At 41.2% G+C, this 20,067-nt stretch overlaps 1 protein-coding gene across 5 annotated transcripts in view; it reads left to right on the top strand.

Annotated features, from left to right (window-relative positions):
- nhsl1b (NHS-like 1b) overlaps positions 1-20,067 on the top strand; it is a 102,453-nt gene that overhangs the window by 49,921 nt on the left and 32,465 nt on the right. Inside the window, exon 1 of one of the 5 annotated variants that reach the window (XM_058379284.1) lies at positions 614-1,992. The exons of 2 other annotated variants lie outside the window; for them this stretch is intronic. In XM_058379284.1, coding sequence (XP_058235267.1) covers positions 1,770-1,992 — 223 coding nt within the window. In that variant the 5' untranslated portion in view covers positions 614-1,769. Of the gene's footprint in view, positions 1-613; positions 1,993-14,333; positions 14,669-20,067 lie in introns of those variants that run through there. 2 more of the 5 variants (XM_058379287.1, XM_058379283.1) reach the window with 2 other exon arrangements.

Raw genomic sequence — 20,067 nt, 5'->3', positions numbered from 1 at the left:
AAAATGCATTCTAAAATACAAAGGGACACAAAGATCATTAAGTCTTTCAATGCACAGAATTTAGGCAACTGAACATATATAAAGGATTTGTCCTTTAAATATTGTAAATATTGGAATATCGACACAATGAAACTCAGTTTCCACACAGATGCACACGTGGTCTTTCAAAAGCGTGGTCCTTCTGTTAAAGCTTTTCTACACTCTTGGCATGTATGGCATGGAGAGATGTCAAGTCTGGAATAGAGTGAAATGTTGCTGTAGTGAATCTCTGAACCAGACCTCTCACCTCTCACAGCAGGGGGTGTGTGTGTGTATGTATGTGTGTGTGTGTGTGTGTGTAGAGAACTTTGCACCTGTTTTTGTGTTCATGTTTCAGCCTGTGCAGGCGTGGGGGTAATATAATTTCTATTTCAGACCAGGTTTGTCTAACAGACAGATCTCTTCAATCTGAGTCTGCTGTGTGTGTGTGTGTGTGTGTGTTGTGTATTATGCGCTTGACTGCAGACTGTAACTGGGCGGTCCTTCACCAGTATTGTGCTTCTCAGCCCAGGCAGCTCTGCTTGTGGCCACACACCTGGGCGTAGAGGAGGAAGTAGGAAGCAGAGCCTGGAGGAGGAGGTGTTAGGAAGCCGTTGCCATGCCACTGACTGGGAGGAGCAAAGATCAGAGAGGTGGAGATCAGAGAGTAAATAGGCAGCCAGTAGTTAGGGGGTTGGCATTCAGGTCATATTTCAGTAGCACTCCTTCTGTTTGTAATCCAAACCTCACAATCAGCCAGCATGTTCTCACAGAGGAACGGTCACTAGCCTCAGGCGGAACTCTGAGCTATATCCAACACAGCAAAGGTCTGTTCCAAACAAGTGGTCGTGTTTGCGTATGTCTCAGCAGCAGGTGAGAACAAACACTCAGATTGAGAAGTCTGGACAAGCGTTTCCGGTGAGCGAAGTGCTCTGAAGCCCTCTGAGCTGTCAACCACGGCTCACTGCAAACACAGTGACCACCGGATTTAAAAAAAAAAAAAAAAAAACAGGACGAGGATAAAGGAAGTAAGCTGAAGCTTTATTCATCCACCCGCTGCTGAGTGACGACTTCATTCAGGTGATACCCAGGTTGACTCATGGAACGACAAGACAAGCAGGAGGACTTTGAACCTGATGTTTGAGGACAGCTGACAGCTTGTAAAAGCCGACTGATCACCAGACACGTTCAGGATCTTTTATTTCAAATCCCTTTTCCTTTAACTTTGGTCAGCTAAACTTTCTTCTAGGGACTACACCCAAATCCAGGCTGAGCTGTGTGGTTTGGCTGTGTTGGGATTCCTTTTTTTCCACTCGGAGTAGAGTAAAGAGGTCGGTGTCAGTGGGGAAGACCAGCCTGCTATTCCTCTTTTTCCATTATGCCGCTTCGGATAATTACACCTTCTGGGATTTACCCTTTGTGCCGGGATCTCTGAGATGAATCCTAGGATAAAGGTAATGGATAGAAGACATCAGTCTCTAAGAACAGTATCTGTGTTTTATCAATGACTGAGGCAAAATGCACAAGTGAAGTGTCTTGGATTATTGCACAGCTCTTCAGGATCTGAATATCTGAGAAAGACCTCGGTGTGATTTACACCTCGGGATCTAAAAGCCTGCAAAGTGCTCCAGATTTCTCTTTCAAGATTGACCATGCAGCTGTGAGGTCAGGTGGCCTTCTGTCCATTTCAGGTCTTGACCCTGCTCAATCCTACTTCCATCTCTCTCCCCCTTTTCTTTTTCTTGTGGAGCATGCGGAAGGAGAAGCACTCAGGCTCTTTGCGCAAGGAGAAGAAGGAAAAGACCGCCACAGTCACTCGCGCCCTCAGCTGGCTAAGCGGATCCACCCTTTCACGCCAAACCCGCAAACTGTTCCGCAGCCACAATGACCTGAACACAATCTCACGCACAGAACACCGAGACCAAGAGAAGGACGATGATGATGATTGGGTGTATGAGCCCCAACACTACATTGGTGAGGGGATGATTGTGTGTGTGTGTGTGTGTGTGTGTGTGTGTATTCATTCAGCTATTCATTCAGAGTTTTTGTGCTTAGTTGTGTCAGGTGTTCTTGCACTTGTTCCTGGATGCTGCTATAAGGATATGTTTTTCTAACACACACACACAGTTTTCTAATAGCAAATTTACCATATCTTCTAATCCCAAAGCTCTTCCACAGATCTAAAGGTCGATATTTTCTGTGTCGATGCCCTCATGTAGAGGCCAGAATGCTGCAGGGAATTTGCATCAGAATGGAAATGAGACTGCACTGCCTTATCCTGACACATTCACAAAACCCCTGCGCATGATGGGTAAAATGAAAAGTAAAGAATGAATGCACTGTTCATGGATTCTGCCTGTCTGTCAGTGAAATGTGCCATACTGAAACCACAAGCCAGTTTCCTCCTGTGTTCTCTTGTCTTGGTTTATACACACAGCAGCTTTATACGTGTGTGTGTGTGTGAGTGAGTGTGTTGTAAACTCCTCCATTGTGTCTGCAGTTACTGTCAGAGCAGGAAGTAACAGAGTGAGATGTTTACATGTGAGGGGAGAATCGGATCACTGTCCTGACTTTATGACAGGTTTTTTATTGTATGTAAGTCGTTGACACTAGTCTCTTATCTGCCCGGAGGTGGTGGTGGGGTGGTGGTGGTGATCGGGGGGTGTTGCTGGTCACAGAGCATCAGGATGAGTGTGCGGAAATGGGAGATGTCACCAACTGGTGGCGATGCGAGTGTAAAAGTGCATGCCAATGAGGGGAAGCTTTACTCCATGCCCAGGCTGTAGCTACTTTCATACACACAGCTGCAGGAGCAGAATTTGGGAAACACACCCTGCATCCAAATCTACTGCATTTTGTATTCATGAGCTGTGAGAAATTCTTCCTAAGGTAAGCAGGTTTAGATTTAGATATTGATAAGTGTTAGCCTTGAAATGAAAGGAGTTTGACTTCAATTTGTGTGTGTGTGTGTGTGAAATATGGGAGACTGTAAAGTATAAAATGGAGTGTATGTCATTTCTAAGGTCTGATTGTAACTGGATCTCTGTTATAGATGGAAAGAACAGCACTGGGCTCATTGAGTCCCTCCATACACATTATCCTGAATAATTGGGACACATTGTTTGGCCTTATAAAATAAATCCTCTTTGTCATCTTTGAATGCGAGCAAATATTCCTGTTTTATTCCTAACCACTGCTTTGTTTGTGTGTGTGTGTGTGTGTGTGTGTGTGTGTGTATTGTTTTGCAGTACAGCAGTAACTCTACTCTGTCTGTAATAAGAGCTGGTGTCAGGCCCGTGTTGAGGCTGTGACCCGTTTGTGTGCATTTGGAGTTAATATTAGTGCTCTCTTATTTATGGCTGCAGCCTCTGACACCTCACCTCTCACCTTCACACGTTTCCCACCACAGATTACTACTCGTTTATATCATTCGAGAACTTTAGGTGCTATATTTAAATGACTGTTAAAGATGTAGGTTTTAGGAAGCAATAAATCACTTACTATAAGTGCGTCCATCTTTCAAACTTTTCTTCCTACCCAGTCCGCCACGTGTTCCACCGATCGCAAATCCGACTCATTTTATTTTAGCTCCAGCATTTTTTCTGAGCCTTGCAGTCCATGCTTATTACACAATTATATGTTTGATTGAACTAGACAGGCACAACGAATACGACCAAGTGTGTGTGTTTTTTTTTCTCCTGATGTATTTACAACCAGAGTACTGAGAAAAAAATGCATATGGACAAAAAGCCTGTTTTTTTGTAGAATAAACTCAAGAAAATGTCAGCACGTGTTAAAAGTCTTACCTAGGATAAGACAAAAATTTGTTTCTTGATCTCCTGCCATGTTTGCCGTGTCATGACAAAATCATCATCCTGTCTCGTGTTTCTTTTGGAACACCTCAGATCAGTTACTTGATATTGGTGACGATTGACAAAAACGCTCTGTATGAGCAAGGCTTCTGTGGTGTGGTTCCTTTGCGGGTTTGTAAATGTTGCATGTTTCTCTTAGTTCATTAAGTTCCTTGGGAACTAACAACTGATTAGCAAAATAATGATGTAGCATACTATAAAAAGGATCATGTTAGAAAAAGTATGTATTTCATTAAATATAAATAGGAAGGTTTTCCTCTTATAGCACATATAGAGAACATAGCAGAACCCAGCTGCACACCTGAGGCAGGAAATATTCCTCTGAAATCCTATACATTTAGGAAAAACATACAACATTCTACTACTCATAACTGCTCATAGTAGTGATTTAGGCTGTGTATTTATACGATTGGCACTAACACACACAGGCCTGGTTAAAGTGCCCTAAATGTGGCTCCAGCCCTCTTTTTAAATAGAGCCTGTAATTATGGGTTGTCAGACCCTTGTAGTAGACCCATAATTTCAGAAGTCCGGTCGCTGTGTGACAGGATGTTTTTGACGGCAGTCATGGAAGTGTGCTACTCTGTGCCGATTTCGATCCTCTGTGTCGCTGTCAGGTTTGGGTGGCAATGCCAGTCCTTGTGTTAAGAATGTTTTTTGACAGTGTAACAGTTTCGGGTGATCTTTTCTGACAGTGAAGAATTTGCATGAAAGTCATAAGATAAGTGTAGTCTTGTGGCTGGTTTGTGTGACAGTGCTTATTTTTCCTGGCAGTGCTAACATTGTATGGGCTTTGTTCTAATTAATGAGGCAGCGCAGGACTTGTGTAGAAATGCTAATTTTCTGGGGCATTGCTGATCCTCACTAGCAGTTCTCACTCTCATTAGTACGGATCCTCTGAGGCTGTACTGTTTTTGTGGCAATATTTAACCTCTGTTGCAGTTCTGATCCTCCAAAGCAGTAATGGTTCATTGTGGCAATGCTGATCCTTTGTGTCAGTACTGATCCACCGTGACAGTGCTGATCCTTTGTGTCAGTACTGATCCACCGTGACAGTGCTGATCCTTTGTGTCAGTACTGGTTCACTGTGACAGTGCTGATCCCTGGTGTCAGTGCTGATCCTCCGAGGTAGTGCTGATCCTCTATGGTATTGCTGATCCTCTGTGTCAGTGTTGATCCTCTATGGCATTGCTGATCCTCTGTGGTAGTGCTGATCCTCTATGTCAGTGCTGATACTCTATGTCAGTGCTGATCCTTTGTGACAGTGCTGATCCTTTGTGACAGTGCTGATCCTTGGTGTCAGTGCTGATCCTCAGTGGCAGTGCTGATCTACTGTTAGTACTGGTCCACTGTGACAGTGCTGATCCTTGGTGTCAGTGCTGATCCTCTATGGCATTGCTGATTCTCTGTGTCAATGCTGATCCTCTGTGTCAGTGCTGATCCTCTGTGTCAATGCTGATTCTCTGTGTCAATGCTGATCCTCTGTGTCAGTGCTGATCCTCTATGGCATTGCTGATTCTCTGTGTCAATGCTGATCCTCTGTGTCAGTGCTGATCCTCTGTGTCAGTGCTGATCCTCTGTGTCAATGCTGATCCTCTGTGTCAATGCTGATCCTGTGTGTCAATGCTGATCCTCTGTGTCAGTGCTGATCCTCTGTGGTAGTGCTGATCCTCTATGGCATTGCTGATCTGCTGTGGTAATGCTGACCCTCTTTGTCAGTTGGTTGTCGATTGGAGGATTGGGGTTCAAGCACCAATGCTGCCAAGCTGCCACTGTTAGGCCCTTGAACAAGGCCCTTGAAGGAGACCCACACTTCTCTGGGGTGCTATATCATGGCTGACCCTGTTCTTTATCTCCAACTCTCCAAAGTTGGGATATACATAAAAGTATTTTACTGTGCTATAATGTATATGTGACAAATAAAGCCTTGTATTCTATTCTACCCAACAAAAATGGTAATAAAGGCCAGAAAATATTAGAAAGCTGTGAAATCTAAAGATATCTGCTCGGGTGGAGAATAGCTGATGTGTCTCTTTTTTTCTCTGATGTGAAATCGTGAGACAATCCATTGTTTAAACCAGCTACATGCTTTATTTTATCCAGCCATGGTTGTTCATATGTGAACATGCAAAGAAGATATGCTTATATGCAAATAGGGGTATTAACCTAGGGGTTTGATGAATGTACAGTGTGAAACGTGAGTACATAGGATTAATTGTTAACCCCGGGTAAAGTTTGAGCAGTGTGAAACACCAAACAAGATAACCCAGAGTTCTGCTTGCCCGGGCTTTATGATAACCCAGGGTTAACTATTTCAAGTGTGAAAAGCCTTAGTCTCATGCTAGACTTTAGAATGCATAGCTGTGTCTTATCACATCCATGTAGTTCATTCCTGGCTGTGTGCCAGATCTATAAGCGCATTATTACCTGTTTCCCAGCACAATGAGACATCATAGTATTGTGTAATGTAGTGGAGAGGCATCTCAGGATACATCTCTGAGTATATTTCAAAATTTAAGACAGGACATATCTGTCATCTGTAATGTCTGTCTTTGTTTGAGTTTGTTTTCATAGAGAATGTACCTGTTTACTCAGACACACTATTCATAACTTTTAGTACAATTGTTATTTATGAATGAATATTTAATTGAATTGTTTATGAATTTAGGAGAAACATGTGAAAGCTCAATGTTATTGCTGCATGACAGGTGTTTGAAATTGAGTCTAACTTAAAACTTAAGAATCTCTCTCTCTCTCTCTCTCTCTCTCTCTCATCCTGCTGGCTGATTACCATCTGGATCATTTTCAGGTAAGTTAATCTCTCTTTTTAAATCTACCCAATAATCTAAGATGTCCAGTTATAAGGCAATCTGACATCAGAATGCTTTCAGGGATTTTTGTGTAATTGTTTATCTTGACTAAAATACACTGAATGTGAGAACATTAGAACCCTGTAAACTATCTAAACTAAAAAAGACTAAATGGTTTTGTACTGAAACGGTACTGAAGTTTCTTTGTTTTCAAAACATGGCTCCACCGAGGTCAGCTGCGATAAGCTCCTCTCTGTGGCTTGCCTCTGCGTGCAGATACGTAATATCTGATTACAAATTGCAGGGTGTACCGTAAATCCACACTGTGCAGGTTACACGCATGCATACGGTATCTTTCCATTGTGAGACAAGCTGCAACAATCCAAAAGCATTTTCTACGTTGACATCATGTCCTACTGCTCTCGAGAACCATGTCAGCCTGAAGCCTTGTGCTTTCTCATAATATAAGGTTGCGGCAGGATTTCACAAAAACCTGTTGAGTATTATTCGTAATGTGTGACTCAAGTTAAAATTGCACATGCTGAAGAATGTTAGTCAGCGTCTAGTGTGCTGTAGTTCCTGTTCACTACTTTTATCGTGAATTTCTATCTCATCTGTGTGCATTCCTGTATCCAGCACCTGAGTTCCTTTCGGTTGGGTTTGAGTTGTTTGTTGTGTATTCATCATAATGATGTGCTTAACTTTTATTTGTCAGGACATAATCACAAATTATTAAATACTGACAGCACCTCCTCCACCAGGTTTGTTGATTATAGTGTATAAAGAGACGTTTATTTGTCATTTAAAGAAGAAGTCTGAGGTGTCAGAGCTTAAAAACCTTCAGAACGTTTTCCTCCATAGGCAAGTCTTTAGAACATAGGCAAGCTGCACTGCTGTGAATGGACACAAATGATCAAGTGTCATTCTTTAATTAAGCAATATATACTGACCAGGCACTAGCAGCAGATCGTTTAGGTCCTGTAAGTTGTGATGTGGGGCCTGCAAGGGCCTCACCTCACAACTTACAGAACTTAAAGGATACTTACAGGACTTAAAAGATACTTTTGATTGATACTGACCACTGCAGACCGGGAACACTCCAATAGAGCTGCAGTTTTGGAGATGCTCTGATCCAGTCGTCTAGACATCACAATTTGGCCCTTGTCAAACTCCCACAAATCCTTACGCTTGTCCATTTTTCCTGCTTCTAACACATCGACTTTGAGGACAAAATGTTCACTTGCTGCCTAATATATCCCACCCACTAACAGGTGCCATGATGAGGAGATCATCAGTGTTATTCACTTCACCTGTCAGTGCTCATAATGTTATAGCTGATCTGTGTAGGTTATCCTTAAAAATTGCAGAGCTATAAGAGGAATAAAACACTGTAGGTTGTTATTGGAAAGTAATCAACATAACAGCATTGTGTCAATCCATTTAGTTGAAATGTACAAATATACAAATGTACTTAAAATGGCTGTAATTAGTTTTAACATTACTTCTCAGATTTTGTGTAGCTTCATTTTTCCTTTGTCCTTTTTTTCTTGGATTAGTCATGTTTTATTTTTTCGTCTCTGTCAGCAAGTTTCGGTCATTCTCTGTCCAGGTTATTTAATCGTCTCACTGGAAATCAATGAGCATTATAGGTTCAGTACTGACGCTCCGTTGCTCACTGTGTTATTGCTGATTTCACTCATTTCTACTCTTCTTCTGCCTTCACTGACTGAGCATGAGCTCTGGTTATTGTGAAATGACTGACTTACATCTGAGTCATATATTTAACTGTCTGGGAAAACCTGTTAGATGTCTGTGGGGGTCTGAATTCTGGCAAGCAGTCCAAAGGATGAAAAACTGAATTTGGTCCAATGCTTTATGTTTTTTTTCCCCTCGAAACGACAAGGAAATGATTTTATTTCCCATGTAAAATAGTTGGGTAATGAGACGAACAAATGCACTGTCTAAACATGTCTGAAACTAAGTTTGCAGATTAAATGTCAGGCTATGAGAGTGTATATGTGCTGTGATGAATCAGCCCAGTTCATTCATAATGTGTATTCATTGTGTATTGTAACACAATGGAGTCTTTAAATAGTTAAGATGCCTCTAAAAGACAAACATATTTCAGTTTGTAGTTTTAACAATAGTATTTAGTAGAATATGACACATGTCAGCTGGTACATGACCTCAGATGATGAAGATGTCTGATAATATGGGTCTGAATGTTATTCAATGGCCAGCAGTTATTGTAGAAGCCACTGGCTGTGTTTGGATGTGTGTATTTGTGTGGTGTTGTATCCTGCTGTTGTTTGGCAGAGACTAACTTTTATTCTGTTCTGAATCTGCTGACTGGCTTGAACATCCTCAGAGCAACACATTTTATTGTGTGTGTGTGTGTGTGTAATAGTACAGTTATTGACAATAGGGACATCCAAAATGAAATTAAATTGATAAAAGGGTAATAATGTAATTGCTGGTCTAGGAGGAATGAGAACGGAGGCTGTGCCAAGAGTTTCTGTGGTTCCTGAGCTGGCAAAATGCCATGGAGTGTGTGTGTGTGTGTTAGAGAGAGAGAGAGAGAGAGAGAGAGTGTGAGTGAGAGGAGAGGGAGAGATATCTGGGGGGAGTGTCTTTTGGAAGGAAGAGCGAACAGAAACAGTGAGAAGAATGTGTGACTGTGTGTGTATCTGTGTGTGTGTGTGTGTGTGTGTGTGTGTGGTTGAGATGTGATATGTCCCCAATGTCAGCAAAGAGCAAGAGCCATGTCCTGCATGAAAGGTAAGTCCGTAGATGTGTTTCAGTCATATGCATTTTTTACTCTTTGTGTGAGTAGTCGTGTTCAGCAAGATGTAGAGATGTTGGTACCTGAATGATGATGCACAACTGCCAGGGAGATGAAATGTGTTCTGTATCTGTGTTTCCATGTAGTCTATGTAGCAGAAGGGGCGGAGTCATAAGTCACAGAAGTCATATAGCAAAGAATGAAAACTTTAGATGTCAGATAGATAGATAGATAGATAGATAGATAGATAGATAGATAGATAGATAGATAGATAGATACTTTATCATGTAATTGATCCATGGTTTAGATGCAGTTCTTCATAATTTGTTATAATGAGCACCTCCCCCAAGAATCAGTCCTGAGTGAGGTCTGAAATATTTGTGTGTGTGTGTGTGCATTGTAGAAAATGTGGTTTGACATGCTGTTCCCTGTATTTGCGATGCAAAGCATAAGCATGCATGCTGAAGCAAAAACCTTTTGTTCTGAATTTTTGGAATTCTCTAATAGTTCATATAATACATATTGCATTCCTTTTTTTTAAAACAAAAAACCTGGGTTATGCTTGCTGGCATGTGTGTGAGTGTGTGTGTGTGTGTGTGTGTGTGTCAGCTGTTGACAGTTGTTGCACATGTGGTGTTGTGTTTCTGCACAGCTGTTCATGTAGCAGCTCAGTATTCCTTGGTGCTCTGTCTGACTCTGTGTGTTTATCTGGACAGTGAAGCTGTTTAAAGAAATCATTTAGTGAGGAGAAACGACACGTTAAGACTCTGGAACGCTTAATGGTATTGTTGATCTTAGGGTTTTGCTGAGACCTCACACTCAGCCATTGAAGAGTAGAAGGAAGAAGTACATTAAATGTTTTTACTACAAATACTTTCTTTAATCATAGAACCACGACTCAGTGTGTTTTCACACAACAGAAGAAGACTTAGTCATCCCAAAACTTCCTCTGACTCATGCTGGTGACTGAATATCTGATCTCGAGTCATGGATAGAATTTTTGTGTCAGTCATGCCTGAAATGAAGTTTTCCTCTGAAGCAGATGTTCTGACTTGATCCACACTGACTCAAATCAGGTGAACATATAATAATGATTTAGCATGGAATATGAGCGAACCCATCATATCATGACTGCTCTATGAATGATCTTGTTGAACTTGCTCTGCAACCTTAATGCAGAACTACTGCTCCTGTGGATGATCTGAAGTGGATACTCTAAAGATATCCACTTCCCAAAAAACAGCAGTTTCTGACCAATAATCATCCTTGCTTGAGTGGTTTATTTTACCTATATGTTGTACACTGGTACATAAAAAACTGATGCTTTAATCTTAAAGGCTATTCCTAGGACTCGGATTTAAAATACACTACCGCTCAAAAGTTTAAGATCACTCAAAAATCTTATTGTTTTCCAAGGAAACACACAGGAAATTAGTCTGAATAGAAAATATAGCAAAAGAACAGGACATGCTGACATGTCAGAGTTAGAAATAATGATTTTGATGTAAATGATGAATGTTTTCTTCAAACTTTGCAGCAGTTACAGCCTGGGCATTCTAGCTGTCAATTTTTCAAGATAATCTAATGAGATTTCACCCCATGCTTTCTGGAGCATCTCCCACAAGATGGATTGAGTCTTCCTCCATAGCTGAAAAGACTTAAATAATCTCAATATCTAGATGCTTTGATTAATATCTCAATAGAAAAGATGCTTAACTCTGGTTCGTCTCCTGGTGCGTCATCTTAAGGATTCTCATTATGCTCATTATGGATCTAAATCTACATCTAGATGTCTGGAAGTCTGCTTTGTGACAATGTCTGTTGTTGAAAGCACTATAGAAATATAACTGAATTGAATTGAATTTGTTGCAGTAGTTTTTTTTGCATAATAGTTAAATGTCTTTATATGTTGTTGGAGATGTGGTAGCTTAGTGCTTAAAGTGTTGGACTACTGATTGGAAGGTGGTGAGCCTGAATCCCAGGTCCATCAAGTGGCTACTGCTAAGGCTCTTAAAGCTTAGTTGCTCAGTTGTATAAAATGCAAGTTGCTCTGGATAAGGGCGTCTGCCAAATACTGTAAATGGTGTCAGGGTGTTTATAGTGCTGATGCTGTGAAGGTGAGAGAGAGAGAGATGCATGTTTCTTCTCTAATTTGTATGTGTGACTCTGAGTGAGAATTACAGAAAAAGTGTGACTTCTACACGTGATGTGGAGATGTGGAAAGAAAAAACGTCAGCGTCAGGATAAATATAGAAGCACAAGCCGTCTCCTAATCATACCCAGCAGTGCAAACCTGATACATGAAACAAACTGTCTATTTTCAGACTTTGAGGTTTGCCTGTTGATGTGGCTTTTTTTTTTTTTTTAAATCATAACCATTAATTGAGTCACTCCTCATGATGTTTCCACGAAGCCTGTTTTAACTCAGCAGCATGTATGATTCTAGCCACCTGGACTTTTAATGGGCGTGAAAAGAGTGAAAAGGGGTATAAACTGTATAAACTGCGAACTTTATGGTTTCCACATGGAATCAAGTAGCGCATTAGGATGGGCCAGGATGGTCAAAAGGTCAGAGTCAGGAGTAACGTGTCCACAGAGATACACACACACACAAACACACACATAAACACTCAGAATAAAGACACACATGCAAAGATGAGAATGTAATGTGGTCATTCTCTCTAAGATGTCATGGCTCTGAACAGAAACTACTGGTTTTCTTTATCTTTTTTTTTTATTAAATGAGCTCATTCTGTGGTCAGTGAATGGGCTGCTCACTGTGTATCTTGGTAGAGTTCCAGACTTTCCTGAGGTTGCTGGCTCATCAGCATCAAATTAACTGTTTGCTTTTTGCAAATTGTTTTATTTTTAGTTTGATTTTTGTCTATCCTGTCTTTTTGAAAGAAACTTGACCAAAATACTGGAATATGAAGAACATTATCAGACTTATTTGTGTCTGATATCAGCCCACACACACAACTAGTTTTACTAAACATGTAGAGACCTATGATAGAAGCAACCTAAAGAATGTGATGCATTTTATAATGATCGAAGAAACCCCAACTAGCAGAGGTATCCTCACTCTGTTTAAATAGTTATTATTTTTCCTCCCAGGCACAATGATGGGCTACCAGAAAATGTACCTGGACAGTAAGATTTGAAACTTTGGTAGTACAGTTCAAGACATTAGCTCAATTTATTTATTTACAATGGTCTATTAAAGTCAGTGTATGTTAAATAGCCATGTATATGTATACATACAGTATACACTGATCAAGCATAACATTATGACCACCTGCCTAATATTGTGTTGGTCCCCCTTTTGCTGCCAAAACAGCCCTGACCTATCGAGGCATGGACTCCATTAGATCCCTGAAGGTGAGCTGTGGTATGTGGCACCAAGATATTAGCAGCAGATCCTTTAGGTGCTGTAAGTTGTGATGTGGGGCCTCCATGGGCCACATCTTGCAACTTACAGGACTTAAAGGATACTTACAAGAATTACAAGAATACTTTTGACAGCTCCTGACCACTGCAGACCGGGAACACTCCACGAGAGCTGCAGTTTTGGAGATGCTCTGATCCAGTCGTCTATCCATCACAATTTGGCACAGATACATTACATCTGTGGCAGAGAGCTGATGTGTGGTGCAACTGACCAGCAGGGGGAGCTGTTGCAGTGTTGTGATTTCATTGTGCCTCTTTAGGTCTTGTCACAGGTTTTACGCGAATTTATTAATTTTGAACAAATACATCTTACACTCTGACTGTGCAGAGCCACACCTTGCCGTGGACGTGACTGTATGACGTGCCATGCAGACGTGCCTCTCAGCAGGGCAGCAGCACGTAACGCTGTAATCAGATTGAATTTAGATTAGTCCAGGTGATAATGTGCTCATATTCAATGAAGCATCTAGAGAACACTGGCTTTGAAAGTGTCTCTTATTGTAGTTCAGCTGTTACTTTCGAACGTATAACCTTGCAGTTAGACCGAGGGTGAGAGAAAATTCAACATCGGACATTCTCACTTCTACGTTCTTTTGTGTTTTCTGAGATTCTAGGTGAGAGAACCTTTACGGCTGGGTTTATTTTAACAGGTTGAGGCATGTAAAATTTAGGAGGGTTGTATCGCTGATTCAGATTAGTTTTCAAAATGGACACTTTTCAGCCTGGCTCTACATTTCTGTGTCAGGAAGAGCTACAATACACTCAATAACAAAATAACTGAATGTAAAAAGTGTGTGTGTGTGTGTGCATAAAGAGGGCCAGGGGCAGTTAATCTGCGTTAAGAGATTAGCCCTGGACAGGACCAGAAAGAGGTTGGCCATACTGACCAGCATGCACTGGGACAGAAAGGCTGATGGTCAGCAACGATCAATGTCCAGCATAAGGAACACTTGAACAGAGTAGAAGATTTGAGTGTGTGTCCAGTTTCACATTGGATGTGGAATCCTGAGCTGTAATTTTTGTCTAGCCTTCCTCATAGCTCATCCACTATTTTCAGAATGCTGTGCTTGTCAAGTTGAGTGCGGTTTGGAGTAGCTGGTGTTTGTTTTGGAGATGCTAGTTTGTGTGTAACTTGACACTCCATGCACTGGCCTCTTTGTTTAGCAAAATCAATCCCATTCAAGCGAGGACAGAGGGGAGGAGGAGGATGAGGAGGGCTCATCTTTTGGAGGCTGCAGTAAGCAGGATCTTGAAGAAGTGTCCCTGGTGGGCTGTTTAGCCAGCTCCCGCTGCCTTCCCCCTAGAGAGAGTAGGGGGTAGGTGGGGATAGCTGTGTGGCGGGTGAGAGGGCGGGAAAGCTGAGAGGGAGGAGGGGCTGAGCATTAGGACCAACCCTCCAGGCCTCAGGAACCTGCAGCACTCTAACAAACGTGCAGTTCCTGGCTGATCTTACAAGGCCTGCTATGAAGAGAGTCACGCCAGGCCAGCCAGCGCCAGCCAGAAGATGGGCAATGCTCAGCCCCTGCCTCAGTGCCAGGCTCCGAAGCTGGGCAGCACTTCTAGGCCCCTAACAGAAGGCAGTTTCCACCGCCGAATGCTGACCTCCAGAGTTCATCAGAGACACCAGTCACTCTGGACCAATAAACCTATTCTGAGATCGGAGGGCAGAGGAGAGCAGGAGTGTCCGCTCAGACGCACTCAGTCCTGCCGGGAGAGGAGATCCAGGTCCTGCTTTTACTGTGAGTGCTTCACATGCTGTGAGACCTTTCTGGATTTTTATCTACAATAGATGCTGTGTTAGCTATTCTTCCGTTGAGTTTCTTTTCGCCAACTTTGCAGAAGAAAATTAGTCTCTATTAGATACTGTATCTGTGTTATCTTTTCTAGTACTCTTCTGTTATTTCACACTAAGCTTGTAGAGCCTCTGTAAAAACTGATACTAGTTAGTGATGAGTTCAAACCAGTGTTGTAAAATGAAGGAGAAGCAGAATCCATCTTTTGCACCTGACCTGATGTCACACACGTTATCTGCATTCTGTCTGCATCACGAAGATTCAGATATGCAGTACAGTGACAGCTTGGTATTTCATTCACTCATAGACATTACATATCTTTGTCTGTCCAAAGCATGCAAATAATAGATTCTATTACATTTTTGTGTCATTCAGAATCTGCTGCTGTGATTTTATTCTGAAAAACTGAACTTCATCATCACTGATGTACTGATCATACTTGTGTTTTTTGCACAGTTGTAATAAAGATGCAAGTGAATTTTAAAAGTTCTTGGGCGCTTATACACATACATTTAGAGTTATTATCTACACAAGCAGCAGAGATAAAAGTAGCCCCAATTCAGATTGTAGCACTCATCATGAACCTAATATGTGAGTTTTCAGCTACATTAAATAGAACTAAACATCTAAATGATATGATATTTACCTCAATGATATTTCTGCCATTACTCATTTCAATCAGCCTAACATCTGGGTGAAATATTGGTTTCTTTTTTTCTTTTCTTCATCACTGCATCTGGTGTGAATGCTTTTGTCCCTTTTACCCATGCACAGATTGTGTCGATCTGACTTGCTGACCTTTACCCTTTAGAATGGTGCCTGAGACCCTCTAGACCCTCTAGTTTAACCCCTCCAAGGCCTCGTCCCATCCTCTTCTCCATAAGGAGAGATTCATTCACTCACTCTCCAGTCAGAGGTGGTTTATTGATCGTTTATAGCAGCGCACTGATTTACTGACTTCCATTTCTCACTTAATGTGCAGTACAAAAGGTGAAATGTTGTTGGTCATGTGTGAACCTGGGTGAGAGAAATGGCTGTTTCTTGGTGAGCTACTGTGGTGAGGTTAGAGATGTGTGTTTTAGAGATGCTGTGACTTTGTGTGTAACAAGCAGCGGCAACTCAAATGGGATTGTTCACATTGATAATTGGCTGTATATTTTATGTACATCTGAAGGATTCAAATCGGTATCCACTAGACGGCATGTCAGAGCTATAACATCCCCGTCTGTCTGGAGTGTACTGTTTAGCGATTTTATGCACAGTGACTAACAAACTCAGTCTTTTTTTTTAAAAAATCTTCAACCCTTTTCCGTCTCAATTTGAAAACTGCTTACTAATCTCTAAAACTAAGAAGACCTGTATGCAAAATGGGGCTGTCTGTAAGGCTACACAAGAGCTTTGCCATATTCAGTAATTAGAGTAAGTGGAATTGGAAAACTGATTAATATTATTCTTCAATAACGGTCTAGAATAATACACATACACACAGACACACACACACACACACACATATATATATATATATATATATATATTTTTGAGAGCATGTACAAGTGCAGGACATGCAGGATATGCACGGCAGCCATCTTGCTCACGCATAGTTAAAAGCAAGTATACTATGACCTAGTTTCCAAAAGAGAATTATCTCCGCGATAATTAACGTTTATAAATAACAAGTGATTTATTCCTCTTACACCACAGCATTTTTGCAATGCTAACAAATTTGTATTTATTAATTTATGTATTTTATCCATTAATAGCTCTGTTTAACGTCGTGGAAGCACTGTGAAGTTAGGTCCTGTTTGGTTATTTCTCTTGAAATTTTTATTTACGCATTTATTTTTTTTGCAGTGTGTCATGTTGCTAAGAAAAAGCAGAGTGTAATGACCTCCAACCTGAAGCTTTTCCCATGTCTGGAAACATAGTTATAGCTTAACCTCTGCTGCAAAGTGCTGACTGAGTCGATGTAGATAGTCAGTATGGTAATCCTATTTTATTCCGGTTGAATGTGCGGACAGGACGGCTCTACGCGTCTGTCTCACACTGGTCAGAGCTAATAAACTGTGACAGTGCAAGATGCTGCTCAGCTCCTCACTGTAGTTCATTCTGAATAAACCGGTTTTCCAGTGGGCTTGTTACTGACAGTCAGCTCATGCTTATGGATACTTGTCACATTTCCACATTACTTTTCAGCATGTGTCTTGGACTATTTGTGTGTATATGAGTGAGCTTGATGGTTTGAGACAGAGCAGGTGTTTTATCGATTTTTTCTAAGCCCTCATCAGGCATTCTGACCAGTTTTTGTTGGCTTGTCCTCTTGCAGTATCTCTCAGGAGGGACGGACAGGACACCACAGAAATACAGATGAATCAGGGATGGAAAACAAAACTCATAAACAATGCCATTCCAAAGGACCTTAAAGTCTTTTGCACTCATCTGCTGCATATTATTAACCACTGATAATACTAATAATGATACTCTGTTTGTTTGATTTAAATATTAATCATACAGATGATCTATGGCTCAACTGGGCAGCACAAACTATCACTATATCCTTTGCAAGGATCTCTTACTCTTGTGTATCATTTCATGAGCCAATGTGAAAATGTGTACATTGAATTTAAGAGTTAGTCATAAGTAAAGCATAAATGTCCTAGCAAACTGACACGGTGAATCTTGCCACATTTGTAACACTAAAGAATAGGTCTGAGTAGTGAATACAGAGACTGGACTTTTCTAAGGGATCATGTGAAGGAGTTAAGCAGTGACTAAGACTCCAGGCTAAGAACCTTCGTTAGCGTCATTAGCCTACTGATCCTGACCCAGTTGAGATGGGGCAGGACAGCAGCCTGCAGTGCTGCTTTCACAATTCACCCCATCACCTTTGTCTTGTTTAGTGTTTATCCATTTATGCTTAATGATGGGCAGTCTTTATTATTCAAGTGATAGTGAGCTTAAACAATAGAAGTGAAACCGCAGCACTGATCTCTTCATGTTGCCCCGTGTGGCACAGCGAGGCTCCTGGGCAGGGCGTGGAGGAGGGTAGGTGCACTTCAGCAATCAGTCGCCTTTCCTATTGTTGGTGCCAGGCTTAAACTCTGAGAGGAGTAGTGGGGGAGTTCCGACCCCTGGCCGGGAAGAGCTGAAAAGAAATTCCTGGTCTTTTGCTTTGCCTGACTAACTCTTGCAGTTTTGGTTAAGCACCATGACAAAAGTGTATTGTTCCATGGTGCCTCCTGCAGCCTCTCACCCAGCTCCATATCCCCTACTGGAAACAGGTTCAAGACAAAAGACCTCCCTCACCAGGGACAGGTGGATTTCCACAATCTCAACAACCTCACACTTACTCTTCCAGTATTTTCCCTCTCTGTTTCTGTTCCTGTATCTCTCTGATGAGATGTATAAATGGGACACTGGTAGGCAAACATTAACTGGTAGATGTTTTCAAGTCCTTTTGGGGTTGAGCAAAACTACAAAGGTCATATATTTTCCTTAAAAGGTGGTGAAATGCTGCATGTCACCACAGAAACAACCAGTCCTTCAGGAGCGAATTTAAAACCATTGAATAAATAGTAAATAAGAAATAAATTAAATAAATAAATGTATGCAATTCTAGTTTCTTTTAATCATGAATCATTACAGCTTCTGTAGGATCTACTCAGCTGTGGTTTTGCCTGTCACATGATCCAACTCATCATGGTGTTTCATTATTAAATGTTTTTTCCCCTCTGGCTTGCTTTATTATAGTTTTTTAGTAGTAAAGTGTGTAGTAGTAATCTATACAGCCTGATGCACATCTATGGAAAACTGCCACCTCATCTCCTGGATATTGGCAGCCAATCAAAAAGTGCATCAATACATTTTAATGTTATTGACATTAACATTGCAGACATTTCCCCCTAAATCCCTCTCCATCCCATCAGTTACTGAGCATTACCCTGTCCAGACATTCAGTAGCGTCTTGTGATCCAATAACTCTGTAATTGGATTTATTTTTTTTAATGCGTGAGGTTAGGAAGCCGTGCGTGAGTTAGTTGGTACATGTGCTTGTTTTAATCTCGCTCCAGCACTAACTCTGTCACCTGCTCCCAATCCATCATTGTTAGAGTGATCCTAATCAAGCCCATATGACCTGGTTTATTTAGTTACAGCTCTGATTGGACCCCCTCTTCCATCACAGCTTCGGTAATCGAGTTGCACTTGGCAGATGAGTCTCTCTGAGGAACTTAGGATTTAAAGTCATTTTATTTGAAGGAGTGTCAAACACATGCAGCAGCTGGGTTCAGATCCCCGGGACAGATGGCATCCACTTTACTACTAATCTTGCTTCAGAACAAAAGATCCAGAATAAAGCAAATGGTTTTCAGAATATTTGTGGGAGTAGTTGTAGATGGTGAGTCAGTCTTTGCCTAGCTTATCTAACTTCTAACATGTTTACTGTAGGCAGGATCCCCTCCCTATATTGTTCTTTATCAGTAAGATAAGATGATGTTTGTACTGGATTTATTTCAAAGTCTTCACTGCCCTCTACTGGTCATCAGTATATGACAACGGTGTACATATTTCTCGTTTTGGTAAAACTACAAGGCAGCGACGATGGAGAAATGAAGAAATGCACACATTGTGTCCTCTGACTGTCACAATGCTTTCTTCAGCACATCACTGCTGCACTCTGCAAAGTCTGTAGTTGATAAACTCTGAAGCAGCTGGAGCTATTTGCACTGTCAGGCACAGGGTTTAGTTTTTATGGCACCAATAGAGACAGACATCAGGCGTCAGGTGGCTCTGACATGTACAGTGTGTATTATTGATCAGCTTTTCTGAGCCCAGCTTTCACCCAAATACCATTAGACTAGAGGTCAGAGAGGGTTAATTGACTTGTGCAGACTTGTGTCTCTGGAGCATAGAGAAGCATTGAGTGGATTATTATGGACCGGCTCTAGATTACATTGTGAATGAGAGGCGACTCATTATGAAAAGTGTGATCTCTGCTGACTAGCTCGAGTGACTTGTCATGTGTTTACCTGCTTTCCTTAGACACCAGTGAACCTTCTTAAGGAATAGCTCCGGGTTTGACGTATAGAAAAGCTGTATTATTGTTAAGATTTTGCTCAAAACTCACAACTGTATCAACAATCATTCAATGTCCTCACACAGATTAGACAAAGATCACATGCATGTCATGCATTTAACTTTATGTTTTCAATGAACATCCTATTTCAGTAGTATTATCAATGATCTTCCCCACATCAGTGATTCATTATCTCTTTAATAAATATCATTTCATTAATAAATTGCTGTTTATTGTGGTCATGCTAATGACTTCCTCATGAATGTGTGATAGC

The sequence above is a fragment of the Hemibagrus wyckioides genome, linkage group LG25 (genome assembly GCF_019097595.1).
Source record: "Hemibagrus wyckioides isolate EC202008001 linkage group LG25, SWU_Hwy_1.0, whole genome shotgun sequence".
NCBI classification, from domain to species: domain Eukaryota; kingdom Metazoa; phylum Chordata; class Actinopteri; order Siluriformes; family Bagridae; genus Hemibagrus; species Hemibagrus wyckioides.
Note: the sequence above shows the minus strand (reverse complement) of the source record. Positions and strands in the feature narration are given on the sequence as shown.